This window comes from Rhinolophus ferrumequinum, chromosome 13 (assembly GCF_004115265.2).
Source record: "Rhinolophus ferrumequinum isolate MPI-CBG mRhiFer1 chromosome 13, mRhiFer1_v1.p, whole genome shotgun sequence".
Classification (NCBI taxonomy): domain Eukaryota; kingdom Metazoa; phylum Chordata; class Mammalia; order Chiroptera; family Rhinolophidae; genus Rhinolophus; species Rhinolophus ferrumequinum.
The window spans coordinates 41,618,476-41,631,405 of record NC_046296.1 but is presented as its reverse complement, the minus strand read 5'-3'; the positions used below and the strand labels follow the sequence as shown (position 1 = coordinate 41,631,405).

Below are 12,930 nucleotides of genomic sequence, written 5' to 3'. Positions count from 1 at the left end.
GATCTTGGGTAACTTGCTCACAGGCTCAGTTTAGTATAGTGACCACTTCTGACTGCTCTTACCCAACTAGTTTCCATAAGCTCAGCCTATGAACAAGAAATACCTCATATATTCTCAAGCTTCGCTTCCTCTCAAACAGCTTATTCCTTCAAGACTTGACATATTTTTAAAGGAATATCTAATGAAGAAAATGTTTTGCACCTTGTCCATTGGTTTGGGTTAAAATATGTTAACTTAATGTTTTTTCTGTTTTTAAAAATACAAACAGGATCTCATCCTGAGATATCATGACCTTAAACATTCCTGAGAAGTCTGAAAGGGAAGCGAACAAATGTCAACAAGCTTGGGTCTAAAATACACCAACTTCATTTCTCTCATCACTCAAATATGCATAAGGCTCAAGGAGGCTTCGAATAAGCTGAGCTGGAGATTAAAGAGGGGTCCTAATGAGAACCTCCCTCTGCAATAAAATCTGGGGGTTGAAAGAGAAGCAATTAAAAAAACTGGGGTGGAGGGGAGTAGCGGGAGAACTTTTATTTTGATGAAAAAGAAAAAGAAAGAGTGAAGAAGAAACAAACCAAAAGCAAAACCCAAACCCCAGCAATGCCTGGAAACTTGCTATGTAACTAACCACCCTGTTCAAACTTGCTTCCCTTCAAGTTTTGGCAGGGACCACAAATGATAGCCTTAAAATACCACATGATCATCTGAACATTTTAACCATCCTTCTTGACTGGATTCATTTCAGTGGCCTGGGAGTGAAACAGCAACCTGCAGCTGTGGCAAAGGACTGAGGCCTCTATTTCAAGTACAGCAGTTACGAAAGAAGGACCTCTTACTTTGGAAGGGGACCAGTCCCAGAGGCATGAGGGATTTGGGAAGGGCTGAGGGACAGTGGGAAAATGGAATCAGACCTAAGCCCCAGTATTTCTGCCTGGGAAGTGTAGTCTCTTGTGTGAATAAATCTGGTGGTTAGAAAATAAACGCTGTTTTCAGCTGTAAAGCAAAACAGAATCCTAAACCAGAACTTCTGCAGCTGGCCACAGACCCCTCCCCCGGGGCAGAACTGGGATTGCCACACAAAAGCAAGCCCTAGCTTCCTCTCTATAAGCATATTTTTCTTTACAACATTTAAATCCAAGGCCCTCAAGGAACATACCATTCAGCTTAGTGGGGACAAGTAAGTAAGAGAGAAAATGGGGAGAATAGATGAGAGCACGGATAAGGAGGTGTGCAGGGAAGGAGATGCGGAAGTGACTAGAAATATTTGTAGCAGGGCAATGGAGGAGTAGATGAGGAGCACGTGGAGGAGGGAGCAGGGGTGTCAGCAGCCCTGAGGGGGAAGCTGTATAGGCAAGTGGATGCATCATACAGTTAATAATGTTTACAAATAAGAACTTGGGGTAACAAATCATTAGGTCTAGTACAAAGAGTTGGTCTTCAAGAAACATGAGCTCCCTCCACCATCTCTTCCCATCAACCCCCATCACCACTGTTTTATTCAAAAATGTATTTCCCAAGGTTGTTTTCCTTGTAACCTTGGGACCTGTTCTTATATTCCTGGGAGCCTGTTTTTCTCACCAGAATATCAGACTGTTATTTTTCAAAATGATAAATACTGCATGCCAACAAAGCACTGGTCCTACCCCAGACACTGAGGCCACTGGGATGGCTGCCCAGACAAGGGAGTGAGGACTCCCCACTGAGAGCCCTGAAGGGGACCCTGTAGCCCCTCAGTGCAGGTCATCCCAGGTGGATGGGGAAAGAATTCTGGGCTGACCCCCTTGGGTAGCCTCAATCCTGTTCTGTGGCCCCAAGCTCCAGTTACAGCCCTTGAGAGTGAGGATGTGAACGTGGGAATATTCCAAAGAAGTGGCTGGATGATCCTGGTGCCTGGTACTTTGAGCCTTGGCCTCGAAAAGTGTACTGTGTCCCAGCATCCGAATCGCCTGGGAGCTTGTCAGAAATGCAGGGTCTCAGGTAATCCACCCCCGCCCCCTGCTTCCCACCTGACCTAATGAATGAGAGTCTTCATTTTAGGAGATTGCCAGGTGATTCATGTGAACGCTACGGTCTGAGAAGCACTGTTCTGAAGAATGCTTAATTACTGCCATCAGCAGCCTTGACATAGAAACACTGGACAGATGGAGGCAATGTGGTCCAGTAGAAAGAGCCTGATGATGAGCAGGGAGCTAAGTCCTCAACAAATGCTAGCTGCTGTAGGTAGGAACTCATCCCTGGTCAACTGTGTGAAAACAGACAAATCCTCCGGCCCCTCTGAGCTGCACGTTCCCATATGCGTGGGGATGGGAGTGGACTACAACACACTGGACTCTTTCCAGTTCTGAAGTTCTAGGTCAATGATTCTGTTTGACAGACTCCGCTTAGTTGTCCTCTGTACACTGCAGTCGTAGTTTTAATAAATAGTTGCACTATTTAATAGAGACTGGCACACAGTGGGGCTCAATAAGTATTTGTTGAATGAAGTGTTACATGCAGAGTCTATTCTACTTAAGCCTCATCTCAAAAAATGAAAACGTGCCATGAACTTCTAGGACAATAGACCACCCCAGAGTATCCGGTTTAAAGGGCAATTTTGAGAGCAACTGACATAACTTAAAATATCTTGCTACGGCAGCTTTTCAGTAACTAGCCTCAGAAATTCACCCGTATATGAAACAGTACTATGTCCCTTCACACTGGCACATCTGTGGAATGAAAAGTTTAGTGGTTGTATCTCCCGGGTAGCAGGCTAGAGAAACAGTCATTCCATCTTTCTTCAATGAATCTTTGGTCTCAGAAGAAAAATACAAGTGTCCTCTAGCATGTCAGCTATTTTACCCAACGTTCATCTTTTACGGTCTCCCTCAGGGAGATGGGAGATAAAAGAATGCACAAGAAAACATCAGCAGTTCTCACTCTGGCTGCATTTTAGAATCTCCTGGAGAGTTTTAAAAATAACAGTGCTTGAGCCACACCCTAAACCAAAAAAAAAAAAACCAAACAAAAAAAGCCCCAGAAATTCTGGAGGTGGGGCCTGGCATCCGTAGGTTTTAAAACCTCTCCAGATGATCTAACATGCAGCCATCAGCCAATCTGGTACTTCACAAATGGCAATACCAAGAGTCACAAACTCCTCATTCAGTGGGAGCTCAGCAGGTAACCTAATGAGCGAAATGGCTGGGAGGGGACAGCGGTGAAGGACAGAGGGCATGGTCTCTCAAGAGAGGACCAGCAATAGTTAGCTCTGGCCCACTGCAGGATGTGGGAATTTGGCCTGGTGTTGCCAGATTTAAAAAAAAAATCTGGAAATCCTGATTTACTGTGAAATCTCCTAATTTTTAAATGCTAGCAACTAATTGTATATATGGAGGGTGCCAAAAAAATGTATACACATTTTAAGAAGGGAAAAAACTGTATTCAAATTGTAATACTCAATATATACTGATAACAAAAGATGAATACAAGTCATGTGTATACATTTTTTTGGCACCCTCGGGGTGTAAGTGTGAGCGCACGTGTATATATGTATATATATACGTATATATATTTATAGTTATATAACTATATAGTTATATAAATACTTGTATAACATATATACTCAAGTCAACGAAAACACGTCTATGGCCAATTTGACCTCGGTGAATTGTCAGTGTGACCTGTCTGGCTCAGAGTGCACAATATACCCACGGACACTGCCCCACGGATAGCTCAGGAGAAGACTGTGTATTAAGCTAAATAAAATAAAACGCTCAAGTATGGCAGCTTCCATCTGAAAAGTAGGAAGTAAAAATTGAACCAAATATCTATGCATTTTTGACCTTTCTGTTAACTCATGCCAAGCTGAAATGCTGATTAAACTGGGTGTCTTACACACAGGGTTTGTCTCCCCAGTTGTTTCACTGCAGAAAAATTTTTTTATACTGAGATTTTCATATTAAGATTTTTTTATACTAAGATTCAAAAGATTTTCTTTTACTAGGGGGGATTTGAGAACAGTTAATGAAATAATATGAATCTCCTAAACAGAGGTTGGCATGCAGAAGCCATCTAAAAAGGAAAGCAAAAATTTCCTTAACAGAATTTTAAAAATCTTAGTTAAAATATTGGTGGAGGTCTTCCATGTACTGTTGGTGGAAAGATGAACTGATATATCGCTTTTAGAAATCAATCTGGCAGTGTGTATCAAGACCCTTCAAAATTTTCATATCCTCTTAATTAATTAATTTATTCTACTCCTGGACTTCAAATCCAAAGTAATAACCCACAGTCACATACAGTCACACATACCCATGCACACATAACAATCACATTTAAAATTTTTCAGTGGACTGATATTTATGACAGAAAAAAATGAGAAACAAACTGAATGGAGCAATGGTTAGGTAAACTTAATGACATTATTCAGGTGACAAAAATATGCTACCTTTAACATGATATTTTCAAAGATTGTTTTTCTAATTCAAAGACAAGCAAAAGTATTTTATTTTTAGAAATGCATAGGTGGTAAAATTAGGAAGTAAAGCAAAGAAATAATTATCATAAAAAAGTCAGGACAGTGATAACCTCAGGGGAATGACAGTGTACAAAGAGGTTTTTTTAATGTTTGTTGTTAAAATTTTTTAAATTGTGGTGAAACATACATAATATAAAATTTACCATCTTAACTATTTTAACTATTCACTTCAGTAATGCCAATCACATTCATACTGTTATACAACCAATCTCCAGAACTCTCTTCATCTTGGAATACTAACTCTGCACTCATTTAACACTAATTCCTCACTGCCTCCTCGCCCATTCTCAGCCCCTGGCAACCACCATTCTCCCTTCTAGCTCTATGAATCTGACTACTCTAGGTATCTCATACAAGTGGAATCATACACTATTTGTCTTTTTGAGATTGGCGTATTTCACTTAGCATAATGTCCTCAAGGTTCATTCACGTTGTAGCATGTGTTGGAACTTCCTTCCTTTTTAAGGCTGAATAATATTCCATTGTCCATATATACCACATTTTGTTTATCCATTCACCCATCAATGGACACTCAGGTTACTTCTACCTTTTGGCTATTTAGTCAATAATGCAGCTATGAACATGAATGTACAAATATCTCTTCGAGACTGCTTTCAATTCATTTGGATATATACCCAGAAGTAGAAATGCTACATCATATGGTAATTCTATTTTTAATTTTTTAGGAAATGCCACACTACTTTCCATAGAAGGCACACCATATAGTGTTTTTAGTAATAATAGCAAATGCTTTCATGATACTGTTAAGTGAAAAAAGTTAGCTATTAACTATATAATTCACATAGAGTATAACCTCAACTATGTGAAACAAATAAAAAGGAAAAAAGGTGAAGTAAACTACAGACATGAAACTGTTAACTAATTACGGTGGTTTCCACTGGATGTTGGTAAGATTAGACATATTCTCTTCCAAATGTTATGCTTGACTAACTTTCTATGATAAGCATATACTACACAGGTGATCAAGAAAAAAAAAATTTTAATTTAGTAGGACACATTTTTCTGTCTGGTCATCACATCATCCATTGTGCTTAGTCTGATAGTGTATTTAGTTCACTACATTTACTAAAAGGACACACACACACACATTATTTTCCTTTATAACCGAAGGAGACACTACATAACCAAATTGATTTCCCCAAAATTTTAATCCCGATATAATAGTAATTTTCTCAATTAGAGGAAATAAATCTTTTCTCCTCTTAGTCCTACTTGACAGGGCTTTGAAAAGTCTTTTTCTCTTTAGGCAGGGCCTGCGATCCAGCTGGGGTACTGGAGCTGGACGCTGCAAACAGCAAGGGCGCAGACAGGGCCACAGTAAGGGATGCTGATTCCTCTCTCACGGTGCCCACGCCCAGTCTCTCCGGGCCAGCAGCAGACCCCTATTCTCACTCAGTTTCTGGCCTGGGTCAGCTGAGTTTTCCTTCAGTAGTTGCTAAACTGCCTTTGCACCATGAGAGAGACAGTAAACTGGATGGAGGAGGGAGGAGTGGAGGAAAAAGGGGAAGGAAGGGACTTGAAGGATTAATGAGCTGATTTCTATACAGGCTTTGACATCTTGGAATGAAAAGCGGCCTGTAAGAGCAGAAGCCCAGTCCTCCACTCAGGCCACGTTGCCAGCTGGCCATTCATCACCAAAAATTCCCCAACAACTCCATGGCTATTGCTTAATCACCTCATATAAATCCCTATTAATCTTGCAAAGTCAAAACACAAATATATGACAAAAGTCTTTATTTTATGTGCCCTAATTTCAGGGTCAAAATTTAAAAAACTGAGTCGGTTAGCCAATGGTCCCAATGAACTTAAAAAAAAAAAAAAAAACTTCTTTGGGAATAAAAGGACAAATAAATGACACCCTCACTAATGTTTTTGTACTTACTGGACTGAATGAACTCAGGCTAATGATCAAATAAACTGTAGAAGGAAAAAGGTGTTGGTGCTAAAATTTAAACCAACATTTTTTTTTTTTTTTTTTTTTTTTTTGTGCAATAACATTCATGTTTCGTAGCTTATGCTCAAAAGATACAGAAAGTCCTTAGTGGCCACAGAGGAACATTTAGTCTCCTTTCATGTGTGAATTGTTAGGGGCATGACGGAGCCTCTTTGGCAGTGGACTTTGGAATACTGCGCATTGCTATGTCTTTAATGGGAAGGGCAGATGAGAATGTGAAGACGGGCGGCTCTGAGAAGGGCCCACCAGGATCCCGACTGGGCTCCTGTGAACACGGAACTATCAGTGGAGACAAACACCTCCTATGGCAACACTCTCAGAAGACCTCAGGCGGACAGGCCAGGTGTGGGATGGGCCGAAGCGTCATCACTAACACCCAGTGCTACATTTTCCTATTCAGGAACTGGAAGGTTATTGTGTCAAGGATGTGGATGATACAGAAAAGGTGACCCATGGCTGTGGTATGCACTGTGCTCGGACGGTGTGCCTTCCTCGCAAACTTTATTTCAGGCTCTGAACACATCCTGATTAATATGGTAAAAGTATGTTGGGGAGCAAGAGGAAGCCCGGTGTTAGCAACCATCTACAGACCACCCACGAAGTGTAAAGTTCACACTTGGATAATAAAGTGTTGACTGTACTGGAAACATAAAAAAAGTGGCTTTCCTGGACTTTCGGCAAGGAAGGTGGAAACCCAGCGAATTGCAGTGATTCATGCCTTTGTTTTCGAGGGCTGGAAAATCATGGAGAAAAATCAGAGAATGTGGGTGGGGTGATGATGATGAAAAGCCGGATTAGAAAATTGCAATAGGAACCACAGGGAAGGTTAAAAGAGGCCAAAACGACTTCTCCAGCTGAAGAGGAGGCTTATGGCAGCTGTGTCATCCATCTTCAGGCATTGCACAACATGAAGGTCCATTCAGATGGCTGGCCTGTTACTCTCTCTCCTTGTTCCCATCCAAACAGAAGGAACAGGCTCATGAAGCCAGTGGACGATGGATTTCTATGAGACCCATGAAGGGGTACCAAGCTAAGAGGGCAGAAACTCCTTCCTTACAGCATTTTAATAATGAAGTTTTAGGGTTCTTTCTTGGGCCAGTCCTGCCTAGAAGTAGGGGTTTCAGTAGCATGGTTTCTGGAGAGCCCTGACTTCCCAATCCCTAGAAAACATAGCTGGGGGACCTGGCCTACAAATCGGTAAACAGATGAGAGCACAAATGTGATCAGAATTCCCTGTTCTCCTGAAAAAGGCATCTGGGAGAAGATGTCTAAAAGCCACACAGAAGGCAAATGATACTAAGCTCATGGAAGTAGTTTATGGTCAATCAACTCCTACTCTTTAAATAAAAGAGAAGAACAAAAATTGGACTAAAAATGAAAGGTTAACCATTACTTTATTGGCATTTCAGACACTAGAGAATTTCCCCATCAATATCCCTGTCCAAAGCCATAGGTGCTCAGACAAAAATGGAGACTCACATATCCTTTACTGGCTCCCTTTTACCTAGGAGTTTCCTTTAGGAGTTTTCACTGTGTGGCCTCCAGGTATTTCCTCAGCCTCACTTTATGCCGTATGTGTCTCATCCTTTAGATCCCAGAAGAGCTAACCTCTTTACAGCTCTCCACACTCACCATGCCATTGCCTACTGCCATGGTTTTGCCTATGACATAACCTAAGTCTGGAATGCCTGCCCTGGCCGCTTGGCAAAATTCTACTCTTCTCTTCAAGGCTGGTTCAGTGTCAGCCCTCCCGTATCCCTCTCTCCCCTGGCCTATTTCTGAACTTACTACATACATTTATTATACTTACCACATTGGATGAAAATTATTTGTTTACACATCCCTCTTTCCTGTTAGATGTGAGTTCCTTGAAGCCAGGACTAATTCTTCTATAGCTTCATCTCTACATCTCCTAACACAAAGGCTGGTGCGTAGCCTGTGCTCAACAATGCTTAGTTGAATTACAATGATTTTTGGGCCTCATACTGCCCATCACTTGCCTTGCTATATAAGGTGGGGGGCCCAACAAAAATGAACAAAAGCACATTTTTTGAAAAATAAAAAAGAGCCTGCTGTATTAGAGAACCAATATACTGATTCTTAATCAAACGCAACATACTACTGCATGGAATGTGGCAGCACGTGGTCCTCCACTGGCCCTACTCTGCTGGAACTCACAGAGGACATATGGGGGCAGGGGGTTTGCAGCGATCCTGCAGAGTCTTGGAACATAGATTCTGAACACAGTGTTACAGAAAGGATTTCCTATGTAGTAAATGAGAAATTCTTTTACTCCATCATTCACATAAGAAATGTTCTAAGTTCGAGACTAAACTAACAATGCGAGGATGAAAACAACGTATGTATGGACCCTTCTTTGCCTTGCTTATTCAAGCTACTCTGCTACACTTAAAATGACAACTTCCACGCCTTCTTATTTATACCCGTCTGTCCCTCAATGCCTCCTCGAGTCTTACACCAGTCTCTGATCTCTGAGTTGCCACAGCACCTAAGAGTTTGTACCACACGATTTAGTCAATTACTGCCTTTCGTTGTTATAGTATCTAACACAGCGTTGGACACAGAGCAGTTATTAATAAAAACAAGCTGACTGGTGGACAGATAAAAAGCCCTATACATGCCCCCCAGCCACACAGCAGTTTTAGAAAAATTGTCAAGAAACTATTTTTCCTTCTTTACCACAACCCAAAGCTCTAAAAAGATAAATACTCCAGTAAGTTTAGAAATCTCATGCCAGTGATGTTTCAAACTCCCACAACTAGAAACAGCAACTCTCCAGTGTACTTCTAACCTCTGATAACTCTGCTCACGAGGGGCTTAACATACCTCTTGGCCAGCCAGAGTTTGGCTTTGGTACACACAGCAACGTCAGCCAGCTCCTGCTGAAAGTATGCATTCATTCTGTACTTGGAGTCTGAGAAGGCTTGTAACAAATGAAATACCTAAACCAAAAAAGAGAAAACGAAATATCCTGCTGTGAAAATATATTTTTCCTAGAGGCAAGTTCCTCCCTTTTCGGTTTCCTCAAAGAAAGCAGACACCTGTAAAATAGAACATGGCTTTGGTTTCTTTGCAAAATGCGCGTTGGTTTTGGAGGGCGCAGCGAGTGGCAAGAAGCCCAGGTCCTGAATCCATACCTGTGTCCCGGGTTCTGTGCACAATTCCAAAACCAGGGGACTACTCTGCAACCAGACAGTTATTCGGTACAAGAGCTTATTAGTTACAAACAACTTATAAATTCATTTTAGCAAAGAAAGGCAAACACCTTTCTCTATGTTAGCAGTTTCGCATCAAAAAAAAAAATGTACCTTTTGAAGGCAATGTCTGAGAGTCTAAACTGGTTTACATGTCTGGGTTTATCAGGACAGGCTTGGCCAAAGAAGCAGGCCACAATGACGTTGCCTTTGCAAATACTGCACAGCGATGTTTGTAAACTAGATTTTTCAGCAGAGCTTCGCTGAGATGTCAGAAGTGGAGGCAGCAATGCAGACGTGCTCCGCTTCCTTACTCTTACATGACATTATATATTAGAATTAAGCAGAGACAGACAAATCCTGTTGTATCTGTAGCATGAAGGTCACAGTTCCAGCAGAAACATGACACAGGCTGTGCGTGTGTGTGTGTGTGTGTGTGTGTGTATATGCACACACGCTCATGTACGTGTCTTAGATTCACAGTCAGATACGACATCAACAAGACCTATGTGAGGAGTACAAAGCTATAGCAGAGAAAGAAAGTGGATAAAGGCGTAGATGAGATCCTCTGACCTTAGTCAGTGCCAAGGAGAAAGACACATGTCAGAGAAATACTTCAGTCACCCTTATCTGAATCAGGGAGGGAAAGGGAGCAAAGCAAGTGCAGATAAACACATCAAAATTTTGAAAGCCTATTTTCAGAATCAATTTGTTTTCTTTCCCTATTGTATCCTTCACCAGTGCTGCTGCTGACTCTTTCTAAGCAACAAGATTCAACTTTTTCTTCTCTTTCTCTCCTGTCAGTGATGGGCATAATTGAGTTAAATGTGGGAATCAAGAGAAAAAGCAAGAGGCCAAGATGAAAGAGACGTGGAGTCATCAGACCCTAACTAGGTATGCTGCAGCAGGTTTTCTTGGGTCAGATATCTGCAATTACCAACCACAAATATATGCTGAACACCTTTTGTTTAGAGAATTTTGATTAATTTACTGTATATAACTGCTGTTTTTTTTTTTTCCTAAACAGAAGTAGTCGTACGGGAGAATGCACACATGGCCCGATGTGGAAATGCCAAAATGTTTTCTCTTATAATAGATCTGTTATTTCAGAAGCAACATATCAAATATCCCTACTTCACCACACTTCCACAGGGACCCAAATCTCCCGGAGTGAAGTCTGCAGAAAGGGGTCTGGCTGGGGCTTCTGTTCATATGTGGTGACTGCCAGGGCGAAAAAAACATACCTCCCTCTGCCTGGATCCCTAAAAGCCTGAAAGAGTTGGCAACGCCATTGGGCCTCGCTTTACTTTCTCCACAGCTACACAAAACCAACCACCACGGCTTTTCATGGTGTCACAGGATCATAATTAATCAGCAGACACCAGCAAAATACATGACTTTGGAATTTACTTGAAAAGAAAGCTGTGAGGTTTTCAAATGCCTCTCATTTAGAAGCAATCACTTCAAAAATAACTCCTGATGGATGTTTAAACTTAGTCCTATATTTGCTCACCTTACTTGGCAAAAACAAGGCTGTTTTTGAAACGCTTGGTAGCTCTGGTTTATGAGAATCAGCCTACAGGTCCATCAATTCTGTCACCTTGGGTACAGAGCACACAACAATTGTGATCCTGGTTATTCCCCAGGAATGGAGAACTAAGAATGTGGTGAAGCCCAGGCCTAGAACAATTTGGAAACAGGCTATAAAACGGGGCTGCACCGAACCAAACACAGGGAAACTGAGACCTGCCAGCCTGAGGACAATGGCTAACTGAATGTGCATGAGGACTGGGAGAAGGTTAGTGTCATTTTCAGCGTCTCAGATTTACAATAGGATTCAGACTTTCAGTCCACAAATAGTTATTAAACAATTGTGAGCACCGGGCACTGTCCTAGGAACAGAAGAGCAGAAAACAGTCCCTGCTCTCCTGGCAGCTTCCATTCTAGCCGGATAAACAGGAAACGAGTGGCTTCCCTGCCTCAGCCTGGCCAGCGTTTGTAACCTGTACGGTAGCGTCGCTGTCACTTTCCTTTGATACTTGACCTCATCTTCTGCCAAGTCCAATGTGTAGCAGGAATTCAATAACCATTTGCTGAATTGATGTCGATATTTGTTACCTCTTCGTCTATTAACTCTGCCTTTAGGAGATGTGTCCATGGGTTTGGGGGTGCTGTTGTACGTGCCAACCCCTTCTTGGGAGTGAAGACACAGGGCTGAGAAACACTGCACTCCTCACTCCATAGATTTCTAATCCAGTGGGGGAGAGCAAGAAGGCTAGATTAGTGGTAAGAATGCAGCCCCGTGGGAGCGCAGGGAGGAACACAAACTTCGGAGCTATGTGGACATGGTGTAAACCCATCAGTGGGGCTTTGGGCAACTTAACCTCTGTTTCTTCATGGTAAACAATGTATAATAATATCTATCTTACAGGATTATAGAGAGATTTAAAAGAATATAAATCTAGGCACACACTAGGCACCTGGAAAAAAATGTTAGTTCTCTTCCTTGTTCTGTCTGCTCCTCCCTTGCAGGCCCCATTCCAGAAATAAAGAGTTAGAGAAGGCTTCGCAGAAAGAGTGATATGCATATTTGGCTTTGAAAACAGTCTTGCCGGCATTGGGAGAACAATATGCCAACAGAGAAAACAGAGTTATAAATACATTTTTAAACGGTATTAAAATATTGGTATTCCCAACAAAAAGAATAAGACTTAATGTAAACGATGGCCTTTAGTTAATAATAATGTGTTGATATTGGTTCATTAATTGCAACAAACGTACCACTCTAATGCAAGATACTCATAACAGGAGAAAACTGGAGAGAGGGGGCTGGGAGAAAAGGAATATATGGGAACTTTCTGTACTACCTGCTTAGTTTTTCTGTAACCCTAAAATTGTTCTAAAAAGAATTATTAAGTAAAAGAAAGTATTGGGATTGCTTAGGGGACAGTAAGTAGTGTGTGGCGTGAGCATAGCCAGGGTGTGTGTAGGGTGGTAGGAGACACAGCGGGAAAAGTGGCTGGGTCAGAAGGATCTGAAACGCAACATCAAGGAACATGTATTCTGTCCTACAGACAGCAAAGACCTCTTTAGAGAGAGATTCCTTAAGTGAACAGCTCTGTGATCTGGAAAGAAAAGGCCCGGGGCAGTGTAGAAGCTGGACTAGAAGAGGCAGGACAATCACAACGGCTGTAACAGTCTAGACAAGAGGTGTGAGAGTCAGA

The 12,930-nt window shown here is 41.7% G+C and overlaps 1 protein-coding gene across 3 annotated transcripts in view; it reads right to left on the bottom strand.

Moving 5' to 3' along the window:
• Nucleotides 1-12,930, bottom strand: part of THADA (THADA armadillo repeat containing) — a 291,641-nt gene that overhangs the window by 78,067 nt on the left and 200,644 nt on the right. For all 3 annotated transcript variants that reach the window (XM_033125139.1, XM_033125141.1, XM_033125140.1), the window contains exon 30: nucleotides 9,339-9,454. In XM_033125139.1, coding sequence (XP_032981030.1) covers nucleotides 9,339-9,454 — 116 coding nt within the window. The remainder of the gene's footprint in view (nucleotides 1-9,338; nucleotides 9,455-12,930) is intronic.